The sequence below is a fragment of the Pleurodeles waltl genome, chromosome 5, assembly GCF_031143425.1.
Source record: "Pleurodeles waltl isolate 20211129_DDA chromosome 5, aPleWal1.hap1.20221129, whole genome shotgun sequence".
Classification (NCBI taxonomy): Eukaryota; Metazoa; Chordata; class Amphibia; order Caudata; family Salamandridae; genus Pleurodeles; species Pleurodeles waltl.
In genome coordinates, this window is record NC_090444.1 from 1,696,788,373 (window position 1) to 1,696,808,882 (window position 20,510).

General features: G+C 45.8%; 1 protein-coding gene across 6 annotated transcripts in view; it reads right to left on the reverse strand.

Annotated features, from left to right (window-relative positions):
- ITSN2 (intersectin 2) overlaps positions 1-20,510 on the reverse strand; it is a 1,003,157-nt gene that overhangs the window by 665,765 nt on the left and 316,882 nt on the right. For all 6 annotated transcript variants that reach the window (XM_069236034.1, XM_069236039.1, XM_069236035.1 and 3 more), the window contains one exon: positions 17,824-17,912. In XM_069236034.1, coding sequence (XP_069092135.1) covers positions 17,824-17,912 — 89 coding nt within the window. The remainder of the gene's footprint in view (positions 1-17,823; positions 17,913-20,510) is intronic.

Here is a 20,510-nt window from a genome sequence, read left to right on the forward strand (position 1 = left end):
TGAGGAGGGAGTCTTTTTAGGCTATCGTGCTTTTGGCCATCTGTGTTTTTTGCTTCCACCACGCTGTCTGTGGTTTCCCGATCTCATGCAGCTCCCCCCTTTGCAGCTCCATACAAGAAACCGAGCTGTTCCAGCGCTCTGCCATATTTAGTGGGATATGTCCGTTACTACCGCAGATAAGTGTTTACCACATACCAATGTGTAACATCTGATGCCCCTTCCGGCTGTGCCTGGGCTGCACCTGTTGTGCCTGCTTTTGCAACTATCCCTCCTTCCTGTCTCCGTTGACCCCACCTCCCCGTGTCCCAGCTGTCAGGATTCCCAAGGACCACCGTCATGACACTCTTTCCTTCTGACGGCCTACAGGCTGCCCTTATGTCTTTTACTCCTCTTCCGATCTGTAGGCCCACCTGCCTCTGCATGTGGTTATGGAACAACTAAAATACAGTCACTACATTTGGCGATCTCAAAGCATCTCTGTTACCTCTAACGGTGTTGAGTGTCATGTACTTACACATGTGCAAGCCCAACCCAAGACCCATGCACCTTATGTCATTCGTTACTTGTGACTAGATGGAGCCTTTGACTCTGCAGACGTACGCACCCCCCCCCCCCTCCGACAGTGCACTGTCCTGACTGATGTTTTATTTTTTTGTTAACGCTGCTTGCCGCGTAATCCCAAATACCACAAGTCATGAGTGGAAAGCATGGGCCCCTACACTGGACACATAATGCCACTAGGGACATCTGTGAACCCACAAGTCGGCATTTTGTACCAGTTGCATTACAGAACGGCATGTTCCTGATTTATTTATGAGAGTGAGGTAAACGGTTTGCCCAGAACCACGTGATGTTGATTAGGTCCTGAGTACCCAAGCCAAAAGTTGCCACATCCTCACTCTTTATTCGTGGCTAGTTTCGTCAAGTATCTCCTTCTCCGCCCGAGTTCAGAGCTCAGACGATGTTCCGGTGGTTTCAAGACCAATGGCAGTTCCCCCCCATTATTGCTAGGACCTCTTTGCTCCTCAGGTATCCCACTAGCGTGAAAGCGCCCGAGTGTTTGCAACAACTCCCTTATCTCCCCTGCTGCCCTATCCTGGTGTTTCTGCCATTTGGCATCCCAAGGACCACCAAGTTCTATTATTCCTTAGGCCTCCCGGCAGTATAGTGGTTTGTTTATGTATGATGTCTATGTTGCTTCTCCAAATTAGCTTGGTGCTGCTGCCTCCTGAGGAGGAGGTCATTTTAGGAAATGGCTTTGTTTGCATGTCCTCCCACCTCTGTGGAGTGATACTGATGGTGTTCGACTTCTGAGAGCACACTGAGGCCTGTTAACCAGAACTTAGTGCCAGTGTCCTAACCAGTTACAAAGTATATGTCGAATTGGCTACCCCTGATTATCAGAGACTGACTTACTTATCCCTTTGTATGCCACGGAATGACCTTGGCTCAGCAGACCCTGGGCCGCTCTCCGACAGGGGTGAACTAATGTAGAATTATTCCTCATATAATGCCAACTTTGCCCAGTTGACTGCCCGACCCATATTTCCTCTCTCTGGTTCCAATGTATTCTTGAGTACCACAAGCTGTGACAGGAGAGCAAGGGGGTTGGTTACCTTTTCCCCCGATATGCTCCTGTGCAGCCACAGGAGGCTGCACCTTTAGTAATGTCTGCTCCATACGCACAGCAGCTTGCCCCAGAAATATGCGTTATGTGGTAGATGCCTTGCTCCACAATCATGTGGAATGCAAGAATGGGCCGATTTGTATACTGCAAATGACCTCTGATATGGCCCCTTGCTGCACCTTCTTCCTATGTCTGATTTTGGGACTAATTGTATTCTCGTTGACCTAAAGGCATACGGGTTCTCCTGCGCGGGCATTGCGATTTGAGATGTCTGTTGGGACATTCATTGAGTGTAAACTTTCTTAGGATGCCGGCAGCAGTCCAGATTGAAGTGCCAGAATGATTTTTTGATCAATGTCACCACAGGCCCGTTAATTCCGGACTTCTCTACAGGTTATGTGTTATAACTTTTTCCCTCGTCATACTTCATTTTAGGGGGAAAATGTTTGGTAAGACTAAGGACCGCATGTAGGTAGCTTTTTGCATGTCGCAAACATCGAAATTTGCTGTTTGCGACGTGCAAAAAGCACGTCGCGATGCACAAACCCAGTTTTGAGATTCGGTAACATGGTTACCGAATCGCAAAACGTGTGTGCGACTCACAATTAGGAAGGGGTGTTCCCTTCCTAATTGCGACTCGCAGTGCAATGTAGGATTGTTTTGTGACCGCGAACGCAGTTGCAAAACAATCGCAGTTAGCACCCATTTCAAATAGGTGCTAACACGTTTGCAAAAGGGAAGGGGTCCCCATGGGACCCCTTCCCCATTGTGAATGTCACTGAAAACAGATCACTGCCTGCTCTGAAAAAATGAAACGAAAACATTTCATTTTTTGTTTCTGTAATGCATCTTGTTTTCCTTTAAGGAAAACGGTCTGCATTACAAAATAAAAAAACAACTGCTTTATTGAAAAGCAGTCACAGACATGGTGGTCTGCTGTCTGCAGCAGGCCACCATCCCTGTGAGGGCCGCCATTCTCAAGGGGGTTGCAAATTGCGACCCACCTCATGAATATTCATGAGGTCGGCATTTGCGACACCCCCTTGTGAATCGCTAATAGTGTCATGGACACTGTTGTGCATAAGGTTTTGCGAGTCACAAATTGCGAGTCGCTCTAACTCGCACTTTGCGAGTCGCAAAACCAAACGTACGTACATGTGGCCCCTTATCCCCACCTGATATTTTGTTGGTTTAGGGTTAGCCCGTACATGCTGCGCTAGCGTGACTGACCATTCTGCTCCTCCTAAATGACGAAAGACTAGGGCACGATCCCTGTGGAATAATTCAGTGGTAGCTGAGCCACCAAACTCCATCATTCAATTGATCTCCTAATCCCTGGCTAAATTCAAACCTTCCGCAAACCACGTTAAAAGCCTTTATACCATTAGAGATAGCCATTGTAAGTTCATACCCTAGCACTCTTTTTGTTCACAGAGCAGGTTGCCTCCATAGCGGTCTCTGGCATACGGGAACAACTATGTGTGAGGATGCGTGCCTTGCTAAAGAGGGACAACAGGCCACTGGAACATGTGGGCTAGCCAAAGCACCTACGAAGAGGGGGTTCCTTCATATGAAAATGGCAGGAAAATGATCTTGGCTTACGCCAGATCTTACAGAACCTCTACTAAGCAAGAAGATGCTTTATCAAGGGTTACACCTTCCCGATTGCTGTTAATGAGCCAGCCCGTCTCCTGGCCGTAAGGCCATGGCCCCCTCACGGTGCTGACTCTTGTATGCTATGGATTGAGCAGGAACAAGCTCATGCCTGGTGCAGTGCTCCTTATAAGAGTGTGTTCTCCTCTGCACCTGTTGCAGGTTATCCTGTGTGTCACCTCATGCACTTCGTAGGTGCCGTACACTGTTCCAAACCACACTCTAACTTATTTCTTATTGTCTCATGGGAGTGCCCAAAAGTTCCACGTATGCCCACAATTAAAGTTTTTTTATTGCATGCCTGACCAGTTTCAGCCAACCATTAAGTTGGTGGCTTGCCTGTTGTGAATGACTTGCCGGCCTTCTTTAGCATCACTTATATTGGTAAATAGGTGACCGCGTGCTAGCCGCTTGCCCCACTGGAGCTTGCTCTAATATGCTGAGTCAATGCCGTGACTTGGACTTTGTTGGTGCTTGCAGCGTGCAAGATCACTACCAGGAAGGGAGCTTGTTACCATTCCTCCTTGTACAGCCTCCCTCCTGGTTACTGAAAATACATTTAGGCGACCTCGGGAGGCCCTTTGTGACTCTAGTGTTCCTTGCCTTACGAACAAACACCACCACTTATCCAACCAATTACAATGTACGACTGAAACTAGCAGTGCAACCTAACTATGCTTGAACCCAAATTGTTACCCGCTCCTGTCAGCACTCAAGTTAGCTCAGTTGTACGAAGGAGCAGTGAAGGATTTGAAGCCTGCCCTCTAACTAGCAACATGCCCCAGAGCAAGTTCAAGTTTCAGTTTCCACATCCCCCATTAGTACCCTTTACTTTTGTGGCATACCATGATCTAAGTAACATCCTGGCCCTCGTGAGGGGCGTCCCTAGCTCGTCTCTAAGATTGCCGCCCCGTGGTCTGCACCAGAATCTCATAATGCCCCTCCCATTGTTTGGACCCTCTAATTGCCAGCGATTACACCAGTACTAAGGTCCCATGGATACAACAGGGAAGTGCTTGGGGAGGTTGAGCCATTTTCTTCCCAATCAAGACTTGAAATTCGCTATCTAGTGCCCAAGACTGGTTGGTACCCGAAGCTCACATTCAGATGGAAACAAGGCAGTCCCTTACTTCCTGTGCTCGCACCTCACCGAAGGCAGCACACTACCCCAATCCACTGGCATTGCCCAGCATGCTAGCTACAACACCAAGTTAGCCTGCATGCAGCCTCTGCCATGTGCTCTTACCAATTGCTCAGGGGGGGGGGGGCACCCCTGCCCATGCAGACCCTCTGTGCAGTGTGTGTCCAGCAAGAGCTAGCAGCTCCAGGGGCGGATACCCTGCAGCCTGTCATGTTGCTCTCCACTCTGCTGCCTCCAAGTGTTTGGAACATTCACTTCTGGCTAGTGGTGCTCACAGTGCAGATCCTCCACACCCATCACCTCCTCTTGGGCACCGCTGTCTTTGCTGCGGGAGCCGGTGTAACGGGACAAGTGTTCTTTCATGATATATGCTGAAATGCTGGTCCTGTTGTTCTCGCTGCCCTTGATGATCCCAGACGCTCACCATCACTCGTGCGCATGGCCGTCCTGGCTGCAGGTGCTAATGCGGTAGGACATCTCCTTGTTGTTTGTTTCTCCTCGCACAATGTCTCCTGGGTTGGGCCTCTGACAATGTCTTGTCCCACAGCACACTGGCCCCTCTGCCCGGTGATCATCTCTAGGGGAATCTCTATGCTACCATATTTGTCTTCTGCAGGTTGCCAAATATAAATGACCTTCTATGAAAATGCCGCCCTGGTCGTCACCTAGACGTGCTCGCTTGCCAATCCCTTGTTTTGTCATGCACTCGTGCCCAGTTGCCCTTTGTTAGCCGCTTCACTTGTAGTGTTTGGGCTTGAGCATTAAAAAGGGGTTAGATCTGTCTGGTTTTATTGTGAGTCACACATTTAATTTGGTACGAATACCATAGGCAGCAAGAAATGTAAATACCACAGTGCAAAGAAAGACAGGGAGAGGAGGGCCACTTAACACTTTGAGAGTGTTAATACTCCTGGCATTTTGAAACCAGCAGTAGCAGGGTGTCGCAGATATCCTAAGCCTCTCTTGCCTTGAACTCTCCACTCATGCAATACATTTCAAGTTAATCCATGTAATACAAGCCAAGTCCATAGAGGTCATGGACTTGCCCCTTTCTGCAGCTTCATCCCCAAAAGTTTTGCCTTCATTCTCTTTTCTGCATCCGTTTTTGTTGGCATTTAGGACTCTCTACACTTCGCTACTGCTAAAATACTAAAGTGCTTGTGCTTTTCGCTTTAAACGTGGTAGAATTGGCTTACACCCAATTGGCCTATTTAATTTACTTGTACGTCACTAGAAAAGAGGTAGAACATGTACCCAGGGCTTGTAAAGTCAAGGTACTAATGGACCGACAGCACTCATTGTGCCACCCACTTAAGTAGCCCATTAAACCTGTCTCTAGTCTGCCATGGCAGCCTGTGTGAGCAGTTTTAAACTGTCATTTCGACCTTACAAAATAAACATTTTGCCAGGCCCAAACCTTACTTTTCAATACATATAAATCACCCCAGGCTAGGCCCTGAACAGGCCAGAAGGCAGAGTGCATTGTATTTAAAAAGATGGACATGTAATTTTATATGTCCTGGTAATGAAAAATGTTTTAATTTTGTTTTTCACTACTGCAAGGCCTGCCTTTTCCATAGGATAACATTGGAGTTACCTTTTTTCATTTAATAAGATGTAACATCCAATTGAGAGCAGCTAGACAGGTCGCGTTTGGTGTATAAAGAATAGCAATTAAAAGCTCTTTTTAATGGTAAAGTCAGATCTTTTGTCGCAATTCTGAAAATGCCACTTTTAGAAAGTTGGCATTTTCTTGTCCTAACAGTTTAGTGCCTGCAACCTGTTTTTGGGTCACATGACTTGGGGTAGCTGTCAGTTGGCTTGTGTGTATTGCTCCCGCATAGTGAGCCAAAGGGAAGCTGGATGTTGGCAGGATGGGCCACAATGAGTTAACAAGGGGGAGAAGCTGTCACCTACCCCACTTGCACATCACAACTGCTCAATCTGAGTACTCTCACAAAGGGTTTGACACCAGTCTCTTGTGACCCCAGACAAGCTGGGGCAAGAGCATGGGGGAAGTGGGTGTCGGACATCTTAGGGGATGGTGGAAACTTCCAGAGGCTTCCTTTACTTCCAAGTAGGTGAACCAGGTATAAATATTACCCAGCGCTTCAGTACAGTTCTGAACAGGAAGGACTGCTGTGCTGCTTAAAGTACTGCCATTCTGCTGGACTGCTGCCCAGAAGGACTTCTACCCCACTGTGCTGATCTGCTGCCCTCTTGTCTGGGTGGGAAGGACTGGATCTGCATCTCTACAACAAGGTCCCCAGAATGACTCCAAAGGCTACTTGGTTGGCCTTATGTTCCGAAGCCTCAAGGACAGAACAGGTTTCCAACAACCTTGAACTGAGCACCTGGCCTCTGACATTTGGAAGTCCTGCCCTCTGGTTTACCCCAGTCTTGGACTCTTGGAAATGTTCCTGACAGTGCTCTGCCAGCCCATCTGTGACTTCAGCAGAACCAACGCAACTCCTCAGCGCCACATCTACTGCAGAACTAGCACATCTCCACTGCTCCTCAACACATCGCCCTCAGAACCTACTCATCGCCTATGCTGCACAGATTTCCCAGATGCAAAGACTTTCGCATCACCCAACGCAGCCTACTGGAACCACCGCTACGCAATGTATCTCCACACAAGACAACACCTGGCCCAATACAGCTCTTCAGAACCACCACTGCGTGGCACAGATCACCTCGCCCAACGGAGCCCACCGAATCCGCTGCTGCACGATTCATCTCCATGCAAGGACATCGCATCACACTTCGCAGGTCATCAGAACAGCCACTGCATGACACATTTTCGCCCAGACCTCACATCACCTCTGCAACACAGGACTTAACATTTCTTCACAACCATCATTGAGGTACTGTGTTCAGTAGGCCCCAGTGGGTCCCTGTAGTTAGCCCATGTTCCATCGTGGTTGGCCTGAACTTGTGACTTTGTCCCAGTCCAGTGCAACTAGATAACCACAGATGGTGCTTCATGCTTTTTGGCACCATCGTCACTGAGATCTTTGAATTTGCGTATCTCCGGCTCTACTGATTAGATTTTTGGTGTTTTGGTCTTGATTTATGGTATGAAATGTACTCCATTTTTCTAATTTGGTATGGGGTTGTTCTTGTAGTGTTTTCACATTGTTACTGTTTGAAGAACTGTAGAAATACTTTACATGTTATCTCTAAGTTGAGCCTGACTTCTCGGTCCCAAGCTACAAGAAGGATGAGCACAGGTTAATTTGGGGTTTGCTTATGGTCACCCTCACAAGAATTGTGATTGCTGGTCAACCAGTAACCCAAATTCCTACAACATTCAATTAAGAAACAAATACTTAAAAAGCAGCAGTTTCTCTGTTGTAGCCACTCAGAACCAGAGTGGTGCCACTGTTTACATGCACCGGGAACAGGTGCTGTGGAATTCATAGCTTTTACTATAAAATAGAGAGCTGGAAAAATCATAATAAGGGCTACATTGCACAGTTTTTAGGACCCAGCTACAGGCAACTTTAGTTGTCTGTTGGCAAGATCTATTGTTTCCGATAAATTACGTGTACTTAGACTTGCCTTTAGATGAGCAGTTTGCTCATTCCTGAGAGGCTATGTTATCTCTTTCACTTATCTGCTCTTTATGTAATGACTTTCTTCCCTTTCTTGTGTTTGTCCTTCCCAGTAATATTTTAGTCTTACAGTATTCTGACTGGATGATGTATCCTTCCACTACAGCTGTCAGATTTTGCTTTGCAGTGCACAAGAGGGACTATTTTCTCTCTCTCCATTCCGTTGCTCCATCTCTTCCCCTATCATTCTCTTCTCCCACGCCTTCCCCTACAAAGAAGCGTTCTTTTGCCTTCCAAGGCCATTTTCTGTTTTAAACTTTCTTGTCTGGATTTAAGGCATACCATCCCTGACCAGCAAAAATATGATCACTGGATGTCTAATGTGTTATCTTTAAAATCTACATATTCCCCTCCAGCCTCCTTATTTCATAGTCCCAGGGCTCTCTGCGTAGTGGTGGAGGGAGCAGCTGTTTTTGCATGCTCTTTTAGGGTGGGAGCAATATTTGTTTCCCTGTCTGCGGAACTGTGGTAATGGAAACAGAGGTCTGCTCCTACCCGGTGGCAGCATTTTAAAATTTCCTGTCAGCTGAGAGCAGACAAGCTTTCCCTGTCCGCACTGCAGGGCGCAGGTAATCTACTCTGTGCCGAGGTGGGCTCCCAGGGACTAATTGAGATTCTTTGGGGTGATGAGCTTCCCCGGGGCCTTTACTGACTCAGGGAGGAAGCCACGTGACCTCCCTCCCTTTTAACTTCCATACAGCACAGAGGGATGGTGCTCACTGGGCTTTTCAAAGTTCAGGGAGGGGGGCAGAGTGGTCCCCTCCCTATCACCGAAATATTGGCCTGGGACATGGGATACCCAGTGTATGAAGCTGGCTCTGTAAATACTACACCAAAATGAGGTATAGTGTGCATAGCGTCCTGGGATTCCCCAGAGGCCAGAGTAAATAATACCTATGCACTCTGGTAGTGTGGTCAAGCAATTGGGCTCATCAGAGGGTAGTGCAAAGCATTTGCTGTACACGCACAGACAGGAAACGAGACATACACTCAATGACTAACTTCATGTCAATTGTTTTTATATAGCAAATATATATTTTGTTACTTACTAGAACAACTTTGTTGCTGGTGAGTACAGTTGTAAGTAGGTATCGAGCATATGAATCAAGTGTACTTTGTTTGGTTTTAGCAGATAAAGCAGTTTACAAATAAGTAGCAATTTTCTATTTCAAAAATTGACAGGAGCCAATGCAGTCCAAGGGCAGGAAAATAATTAGTATGTTTTGAAGGTAACTACTTGACTTACAGTTTCAGTCTCGAGGGGTTAGGATGTTCACAGGTCAAAGTTCAAGTTGACCCCAAACATGCACCACCAGCAACCCAGGGCTGGCCAGGTGTAGAAGTCAAAGTTGATTTTGGGTTTAGAATGGGATCCTATAGAGACTGGGAGCACTCAAAGAAGATCTGCAGGCAGATAAGTACCCACGTCCTCAGGGAGCACACCTGGAGGTTATACAGGAGCACTGGGGTGGCCACAGGTCTACACCAACACATACACTTAGCGAGCAGCACAGGGGCGGCTGGTTGCAGGGTGCAAACCCAGAGCTGGGTCAAAATGTTTTCTATCTATTGACCATAGGGGTCAAAAAAGATGCTGCAGGCTGGGTCCAGGGGGACGATTCTGGGAAACCAAAGGGTAGACAGGCAGGAGAGGTGCACTCTGGACATTGCTGGACTGTAGGTCAGATTCCCCAAGGCCGGGGGTACGGGTGCAGGGGTCTCCTTGGGTGTTGGGTATCTTCCTGGGATCTGGTCGCGCTCAGAGGGGTCCTCCGGATTAAGGCAGCAGGCGCCGTTGGGTTGGCCAGGAGGATTCAACTCAGGGTGGACTCGAGGTCAGAATCACCTGGGGACCTTCTCTGAACCGATGGGCTACCTGGACTGGGGCCAGGGCGTGGGGCGCAGAGTGGACAATGCTTGCGGATCCAGAGAGAGTCTAAAGTTCTTTTGGTGATTACTTATGGCAGGGCTTTTGTCCTCGGGAGTTCTTGCTCCTCTGCTGGCCAGTCAGTCCTCTGGGGGTTTGTAGTGGTCACTGGTCCTGCAGGATGCATCACCTTCTTGGAGCAGTGGTCTCTGACACTGCAGACAGGCTGGTAGGCCTGGGGCTAAGTCAGTTGTCGTGTGGAGTCTTCACTGCTGGGTTTGCCTTAACAGTCCTTCTTCTTTCTTCTGAGGTCACCAGGAATCTGGTGAGTAAGGTTCTATATTTAGGGTGTTACAGGGGTCAGGGGGCAGTAGCTAATGGCCACAGTCCCTGAGGCTGGCTACACCCTTCCCGTGCTGTAGGAGGCTGGACTGGCTTGTAGTGAGTACCAAGGGGTACTTACACCTTGCACCAGGCCCAGTTATCCCTTATTAGTGTATAGGGTGTCTAGCAGCTTAGGCTGATAGATAATGGTAGCTTAGCAGAGCAGCTTAGGCTGAACTAGGAGACGAGTGAAGCTCCTACAGTACCACTAGTGTCATATGCACAATATCATAAGAAAACACCATACACAGATATACTAAAAATAAAGGTACTTTATTTTTATGACAATATGCCAAAGTATCTCAGAGTGTACCCTCAGTATGAGGATAGCAGATATACACAAGATATATGTACACAATACCAAAATATGCAGTAATAGTATTAGAAAACAGTGCAAACAATGTATAGTTACAATAGGATGCAATGGGGACACATAGGGATAGGGGCAACACAAACCATATACTCCAAAAGTGGAATGCGAACCACGAATGGACCCCAAACCTATGTGACTTTGTAGAGGGTCGCTGGGACTATTAGAAAATAGTAAGGGTTAGAAAAATAGCCCACCCCAAGACCCTGAAAAGTGAGTGCAAAGTGCACTAAAGTTCCCCAAAGGACACAGAAGTCGTGATAGGGGAATTCTGCAGGAAAGACACAAATCAGCAATGCAACAACGATGGATTTCCAGTCGAGGGTACCTGTGGAACAAGGGGACCAAGTCCAAAAGTCACAAGCAAGTCGGAGATGGGCAGATGCCCAGGAAATGCCAGCTGTGGGTGCAAAGAAGCTGCTACTGGACAGTAGAAGCTGAAGATTCTGCAGGAACGACAAGGGCTAGGAACTTCCCCTTTGGAGGACGGATCCCCCACGCCGTGGCGAGTCGTGCAGAAGTGTTTTCCTGAAGAAAGACCGCCAACAAGCCTTGTTAGCTGCAAATCGTGCGGTTAGGGTTTTTGGATGCTGCTGTGGCCCAGGAGGGACCAGGATGTCACCAATTTCGTCTGGGGACAGAGGTGGCGTCGAGCAAGACAAGGAGCCCTCTCAGCAGCAGGCAGCACCCGCAGAAGTGCCAGAAACAGGCACTACGAGGATGCGTGAAACAGTGCTCACCCGAAGTCGCACAAAGGAGTCCCACGTCGCCGGAGGACAACTTAGGAGGTCGTGCAATGCAGGTTAGAGTGCCATGGACCCAGGCTGGACTGTGCACAAAGGATTTCCGCCGGAAGTGCACGGAGGCTGGAGTAGCTGCAAAAGTCGCGGTTCCCAGCAATGCAGTCTGGCGTGGGGAGGCAAGGACTTACCTCCACCAAACTTGGACTGAAGAGTCACTGGACTGTGGGAGTCACTTAGATAGAGTTGCTGGATTCAAGGGACCTCACTCGTCGTGCTGAGAGGAGACCCAAGGTACCGGTGATGCAGTTCTTTGGTGCCTGCGGTTGCAGGGGGACGATTCCGTCGACCCACGGGAGATTTCTTCGGAGCTTCTAGTGCAGAGAGGAGGCAGACTACCCCCACAGCATGCACCACCAGGAAAACAGTCGAGAAGGCGGCAGGATCAGCGTTACAGAGTTGCAGTAGTCGTCTTCGCTACTTTGTTGCAGTTTTGCAGGCTTCCAGCGCGGTCAGCAGTCGATTCCTTGGCAGAAGGTGAAGAGAGAGATGCAGAGGAACTCGGATGAGCTCTTGCATTCGTTATCTAAGGAAATCCCCAAAGCAGAGACCCTAAATAGCCAGAAAAGAGGGTTTGGCTACTTAGGAGAGAGGATAGGCTAGCAACACCTGAAGGAGCCTATCAGAAGGAGTCTCTGACGTCACCTGCTGGCCCTGGCCACTCAGAGCAGTCCAGTGTGCCAGCAGCACCTCTGTTTCCAAGATGGCAGAGGTCTGGAGCACACTGGAGGAGCTCTGGGCACCTCCCAGGGGAGGTGCAGGTCAGGGGAGTGGTCACTCCCCTTTCCTTTGTCCAGTTTCACGCCAGAGCACGGCTGAGGGGTCCCTGAACCGGTGTAGACTGGCTTATGCAGAAATGGGCACCATCTGTGCCCATGAAAGCATTTCCAGAGGCTGGGGGAGGCTACTCTTCCCCTGCCTTCACACCATTTTCCAAAGGGAGAGGTTGTAACACCCTCTCTCAGAGGAAGTCCTTTGTTCTGCCATCCTGGGACAAGCCTGGCTGGACCCCAGGAGGGCAGAAACCTGTCTGAGGGGTTGGCAGCAGCAGCAGCTGCAGTGAAACCCCTGAAAAGGCAGTTTGGCAGTACCAGGGTCTGTGCTACAGACCACTGGGATCATGGGATTGTGCCAACTATGCCAGGATGGCATAGAGGGGGCAATTCCATGATCATAGACATGTTACATGGCCATATTCGGAGTTACCATTGTGAAGCTACACATAGGTAGTGACCTATGTGTAGTGCACGTGTGTAATGGTGTCCCCGCACTCACAAAGTCCGGGAATTTGCCCTGAACAATGTGGGGGCACCTTGGCTAGTGCCAGGGTGCCCTCACACTAAGTAACTTTGCACCTAACCTTTACCAGGTAAAGGTTAGACATATAGGTGACTTATAAGTTACTTAAGTGCAGTGGTAAATGGCTGTGAAATAACGTGGACGTTATTTCACTCAGGCTGCAGTGGCAGGCCTGTGTAAGAATTGTCAGAGCTCCCTATGGGTGGCAAAAGAAATGCTGCAGCCCATAGGGATCTCCTGGAACCCCAATACCCTGGGTACCTCAGTACCATATACTAGGGAATTATAAGGGTGTTCCAGTAAGCCAATGTAAATTGGTAAAATTGGTCACTAGCCTGTTAGTGACAATTTGGAAAGAAATGAGAGAGCATAACCACTGAGGTTCTGGTTAGCAAAGCCTCAGTGAGACAGTTAGGCATTACACAGGGAACACATACATATAGGCCACAAACTTATGAGCACTGGAGTCCTGGCTAGCAGGGTCCCAGTGACACATAACAAACATACTGAAAACATAGGGTTTTCACTATGAGCACTGGGCCCTGGCTAGCAGGATCCCAGTGAGACAGTGAAAATACCCTGACATACACTCACAAACAGGCCAAAAGTGGGGGTAACAAGGCTAGAAAGAGGCTACTTTCTCACACGTGCCCACTCCCTTTGGGGAGTGGTCACATTCCTAACCCTATTGGTCCCTATTTGATGGAGGATTCTGCAAGTTGGTGGTCACTTTAGCTTTGGACACCTAAGAAGTGGTCCCATCTGAAGTGGTCACTCCTCCTTGTTTTTCCTAATTTTCCTGCTGGACTTGCCGCCAAACGTGGGGCTTGGTCTGGGGGGCAGGCATGGTCTGGGGGGCAGGCATCTCCACTAGCTGGAGTTCCCTGGGGCACTGTAACAGGAGGCCTGAGCCTTTGAGGTTTACCACCAAGTCTTACAGTTCCTGCAAGGGGGAGGTGGGTAGTGCCTCCACCCAGGACTGGCTTTGTTTCTGAACCCAGAGAGCAGAACGGCTCTCAACCCATGGAGTCAGAAACTTGTCTGTTAGTGGCAAGCTGACCCAGACTGGTCAGTCCTGCACTAAAGGGTTGGGTAAAACATAAGGGACCCTCTGGGTGCATTTTACAATACATCCAATGCTGGCATCAGTGTGGATTTATTGTGCAGAGAAGTTTGATATCAAACTTCCCAGTCTTTAGTGAAGCCATCATGGAGCTGTGGAGATCGTGATGAAAGACTCCCAGCCCATGTACTTAACATGGCCACAGTGCACTTACAATGTCTAAAAATGGACTTAGACACTTTAGGTACATATTGCTCATGTAGCTATGCCCTCACCTGTGATCTAGTGCACCCTGCCTTAGGGCTGTAAGGCCTGCTAGAGGGGTGACTTACCTTGCCACAGGCAGTGGTTTGCGGGCATGGCACCTTGAGAGGGATGCCATGTCGACTTTACCTTTTTCTCCCCACCAGCACACACAATCTGCAATGGCAGTGTGCATGTGTTTGGTGAGGGGTCCCTTAGGGTGGCACAATACATGCTGCAGCCCTTAGGGACCCTCCCTGGCCACAGAGCCCTTGATACCACTGGTAACTTTTACAAGGGACTTATCTGTGTGCCAGGGTTGTGCCAACTGTGGAAATAAAGGTAACATTTAGGGAAAGGACACTAGTGATGTGGCCTGGTTAGCAGGATCCCAGCACACACTCAGTCAAGTTAGCATCAATACCAGGCAAAAAGTGTGTGGGGGGTAACTATGACAAAAGGGGCACTTTCCTAAACCTGGGTCCTTTTATAGGATTGTAGAGAAGAACGATGCTCTCCCCTCCCTTTTATAAACATGTCAGCTGGGGGCATGGGGTCCCTGGAACCTTTTTTGGCTTGGCGAGTGGGGAGCTATGTGCTCCCACACACCTGTTCATTGAAGTGTCAGCCCCTGGGGATGGGGTCCCCATGGCTACTTAGGAAGCTTAGGGAAGGGGCCAATATGCCCTCTCCCCCTAAATTTCATATGTACCCCTGGCATTTTTTTATTTTTACCATATAGCGCTTTTTATTTTCCAATTTTACTGCAGATACTCCAAGAATTCACAGCTGCAATTTAAAAAAAAACAAAAAAAAACGTTTTGGCCCCAGGTGGGGTCCCTCTAAGACCCCGCCACCAGGCCTATGGGATCAGGGTATTTTTATCCTGCCCCCTTATGTCTTTTTTAGGACCGAGTCCCAAGTCCTAATATGGCTGCTGCCACAACGTTGTAATGTGGTGGCAGCCAATCAGATCTCTCCACGAGATATTTCAGGTCCGCAGATCTTCCTTTCAGATTCTTAGAGCATTAATTTCTCAAAAACTGCTGAACAGATTTACACAAAATCACAAAAAGCATTCTTTCTGGACCAAGATCTAACTTTTGCTAAATATGGTGCAAATCATTTCAGCGGTTTGGTCTTAAGCTGTGCCTAAAGGTTGTGAAGATTTGTCAAACGGCACCAAATGTATTAAGAAAACAAAAAATGATTTTCCTATGGAAACATTGTCCTAACTATACCTACCCAGCGGTGACTGTCAATGGGTAATGTATAATCTATAAAATTACCTATTGGAAGAATTAACACATTTTTTATTTGTTTAGGCTGCCTCAGGTTTTATAACCTGCAACACATAACCTGTAGCAGCACAGAGTAGTATTTGATCCTCACATATATTAGCCTGCTGCACAGGAAATTAAAGGATTATAAAGCTGCTTTATCGTCTGGAATTATGGTGCATATATTAAGCTAGGTTTGCATTCCTATTCTTTATTAGAAGTATTTTATCTTCAAAAATAAGTGTGACAAAAACAAGTTAAGTGATATGTGGTTTGTGAATGTAAATAGGCTTGTATTAGCTTCTGGCTTTGATTTTCCCCAAAAGATATTGACTGAAGAATTACCAATTGGTATTTTTGCTCAGGACATCTACTGGTTTACAACAGTGAACACAAGGCATACTTGACTACTCCAGAAGGTATCTTTTTTAGGCAGTATCAGTTTTACTATCCTTAAGCAATGTAACATTTTTGTTTTTTTCCTATCAAATATTGAATGTGAGGGTTGTTTTGTGAGACAGTAAATGTTGTCCATTTTTTTTACAACAAACAATAGTATCTTATTTTGTATTTGGGCTACAACAATATTGAAGGCAGATATGTCAGAGGTTCCACTTGGAATTATGGAGAGGGAAGCAGATCAGATGCAGGACAAATTGAGAGCAGAGTTAGTGCTCGGCATGAGGGAACAATTTTGTTTTGTATGCTATTATAATTAGTTGTCATTAATAAAAATATGTTTGTAGGCAAGAGCCTCCAGTGTCAACAGTCCCTTCTGCTGCTACATAATCTGCTACGAGAGGCAGTTTATGCAGTCGTGTACAAGGGAGCGACAATGGAAACCTATCCACAGAGGACTGCTGAGGCATTCATCAATGTGGGCCATGCACAGTTGTTACATTAGCTTGAATATATGTGGGAGGGTGGATGGATGAAAGGGTTCCAGATACTATTTTGAGGTGGCTGGAAAAAAAACATTTAGATCTCCACCCACAGGTTCTGTAAAAGGGATTTCTCAAGTGTTACATTTGTTACCATGTAGATTCAACAACTATATAGAGGCCCTATATGAAATCCTCAGGCATTGAGTTGTACTTTCAAAGGTAAGCAGATGCTACACAGTGGAAGAAGGTAAGGGGAACAAGATCAATACTCCGATTTACCCAGCAACCTTTGAAGGACTACATTCTTGAAGAGAAAAAGCTGCCTGTGGCTAAATGCTAATAAAAATTATGATCTTGCCTTTTTGATAAAGACGTTTTGTCCATCAAAGTTAAAAACATACAAGTAATCTTTGATGACTCTTGGGAAATGTCACTGTAAAATTGTGACCAAACTATAGAACATCATTTTGGGGGTCACAGTGCCAAAAGCATGATCAGAGGATCAAGAAAGGGTGTTTGCTTTTATAAGGAAGAGGTAAGGAATACCCCAGGCACATCCAGGTGCTTTTTCATCTGCACCATTTTGGAAAAAGATTCCAAATGGTCACTGCTCACAGACTCAAACGGTAGCATTCACTGAGGAAGGGATATCTCTCTTGTACTCGTGTAGAGAAAAAGCTATGCACTTGTTTGTCACACAGAATTTAAAATGCAACGATTTATAGACTTCAAATACTGATGTTTTATATTTTGCAGTTAATGCAGTTGAGGTGCGGATCAACAGCCAATACCTTTTTTAAGCCACATGTCGAACTGATTTAGCAAGAGATTCTCGTTTTTTACAAAGAGAAGGTAGCACCCTGAATTGAATTTCCTCTGGCCCAGTAGACAAGCTGCCAAGAAACAACTCACTGTGAAGTGGAGGTTGAAGCTGGGTTTAGGAGGTCGTGCAGGGAAGGTAAAAACATGAAATACTAATTTTCTGAGGATAGAGGGAGAGCTCTGCCCAGGAATTCTGTCCTACTCGAAATTCAGTAGAAAATCTAAGCAATTGTGGCCTCTAGTAGGCATGATTTTACTGGTGCATTCACTTGCTAGGTTAAAGTTTGGGTCCTTTTCAACTATAAGAATGTGCTACTAAATGTTATAGGGCAATAGCCATTTTAACAATGTTTACTGCTTACCTAAACTCCAGGGGATTTTAAGTTTGATGACAGGGAATAGTTCAAGCATGTGAAAATATCTCAGATCAAATGAAGGACAGTTACAGGTGACGTGCCAAGATTTTTGCCTTTTTGCGTATGTTAAAGTTCATCTACAGGGGATTGTGTAAGAGGTCGGAACATAATATTGCGACAAAGTTTTCAGGTCACCTTATTATCTACGTCTTAAATGTAACTCCCGAAATCTAAGATATGGGATTTTTTTTCACTAAACAACTATGGCTATTTTGTCAAAATTATGCCACTTTATGGAGGTCTACAAAAGACCACAGAGACATCTACAAAAGACAAGCATTAGTGCCTTCGACTGGGCTTATTTTATTTAAAGTCTTAAAATAATTAAGATAACAATGCCAACAAATTCTCTATTACCTGGTGTTTTTTTCTGTGGTGGCTCCTCGTCTGGCGCACTCTGGTAGGAAGGAAGGGTTCCATTGATTGGATCCACAAATTTTCCACTTCTGTAACAACAATATAGGTGCATGTAATTTATTTTTAGAATAAATTAAAATACTTTGCTAGTCAGTAAATGATAATTACGTAGAAGCAGACTGGGCTCAGCCACGAAAAATCCTCAGACGTGCTTAGTTTTGGGCATTTTCATAATGGAATTTTACTTTTGTCCAAATATTTAAGGACATGGATTTCTAAACAAAATTCGTTATAGGTCTTTTTTCTGGTTATCTACAAAACACAACTTCACCCAAGTCTCACAAACACCAGGCATCACTGTGGGACATCACAAATCAGATTCTATGTCAGGACTGGAAGCTCGGATTATGCTTTAGTCATTTACCTCAATATTCAAAATATCCAACAGCACTCATTTCAACATCAGCTTAAAGTAAAACTAACATTCCCAAAAGGCTTTGAGTTTATCAAAAAACAACATCAAACCAGAGTCAGGCTGATCCAACACTGTCCCTTGTCGATATCTGTGCTGCCTCTTCCCTTTGTGCAAGTCATGCACATATGTAGAAATAATGCTCATGGTAGTTGTAAGCACAATATATACTATGAAGACCACATTCTCATTCATAGTGTCTGCGTAGCTTACACAGGATATTTTCTGAGGTACAAGCCTATTGTTCCCCCACTGAAATCAGAAGCAAGAAATACCCATTACACATTATGAACATATCAAGTGATTTACTGGGGAACTACCACATCTGCAGGCAACTGGTAGAATTGCTTCATTCATATTACAAGGGCATACATGGGAATTGTTAACGGCGTTCATACACTATCCACCATGCTACGCAGTTATTCCAGCACAAACTAAAGCAGTATCAACAACTGATAGCCATGCATCACCAGCTTAGACAGCATATGTTACAATAAATGTGAATGTTAACAAATCCTATTCTTTTGCATAACACACCACAACTAAAATTAACCCATAGACTGTACATGATGTGATTGCAAAGTGTCCAAAAAAATTTGAATGAATTGCCTTGTAGCTCATATGTAGAATCCATCAATTAGATGTATTGTATCCTTCACCCCCATCCCAAAAGAGGCATAGAATGTAGACAATATCTCACCCCACAGACAAGGTAGCCGCTCATTAGGTGTAAGGTACCCAGGGAAGTGTAGTTCAAAAAATGTATATGAATAAACAAGGTGCTTCCTCATCATCATAAGTTTTGAAACTTTTTCAAGACGGATATAGGGTATATCCCCTGCATAGATTATGGGATGAAATTTATTAGAACCGGCTAAGAGATCATTCAAAACAATATTAAGAGTGATGTAGCTATGGCAGCTCTCCTGGCAGAGATTTCATTATTAACAGGCCAAAGAGAAAGATCTAAAACAATAATTTAATGGTACTTTGTAAATGTCGAAGACCGCTTTGAAGGCAGATGTCACAAACTCAGCGAAACAAAGGAGGAAGAAAAAAGAGAAAGCAAAATCCACATGTAGAAAAGATAATCTGTTCAATAACTTACTTCAAAGGAAGAGAGATTTAATAGAAGTTTAATTGTATGATTAAATCATCAGAGCCATCTACCTTGCCATCAGTTCCCTGTTTGAATAATTGCATTCTTTGAGGAACCCTTCACCTTTCACTTTCTAATGACATCAGTGCATTTAAGTGGATGCCTTGGCAACACAGTCTGTCAGTTACCACACCTCCCTTTTTCTAACAAATAACATTCTAACAACATAAATATACATTTGAACAAGAAACATTCTATCACAAACATTCCACAAAAAAATATGTAAAGAAAATTAGCAAAAAGACATAACACTATGGGCCAGATGTAGGTCCATTTCATTTTGCGAGTCTCTAAACTGCGACATTTTGCAAGTCGCAATTAGAGACTTTCAAAATGAAATGTACAAATGTGTCTCAGACACATTTGGCGATTCCCAATGGGATCACAAAGACCTATCACAGCATTCTGCGACCCCACTGGGAATGGTGGCACTCAAGGAGATGGTGGCCTGCTGGGGACAGCAGATCACCAGGTCTATGACTGCTTCTAAATAAAGCAGATTTTTTTTTTTAAATGCACTGCGTTTTCCTGAAAGGGAAATGGGATGCATTTTAAACAAAAAAATGAAAAGTTTTCTTTTCGTTTTTTCAGAGTAGGCAGTGGACCTTGGGACCACTACCTGCTTTGAAAAAATATTTACACTTCCATTCACAAAGGGGAAGAGGTCCCTGGGGAGCCCTTCTCATTTGAGAATGGGCTACCATTAACTTGAAGTTGGTGGTAACAGCGACTTTTTTGCGACCATGTTCACGGTTGCAAAACATTCATTCATGCCAGTGCCATTCAGTATTAGGAGGGGATGCCCTAAACACGCACCTGCCTAATACCGAATAGCAAAGGTAAAACGCAATTCCGTAAACAAGTTACTAAGTCACATTTTGCTTTTGGTACAAAGACAAAGGCATTTTTCCAGTCGCAAATGGCCCAGTGGGCCGTTTGCGTCCCAAAAAATGCTTCATACATCTGGCCCTATATTATCTGTAAATGTAAAATTAGCATAACATCAAACTATGTACATATAAACAGCAAGATAAGAATGGTACATATTATATGTCA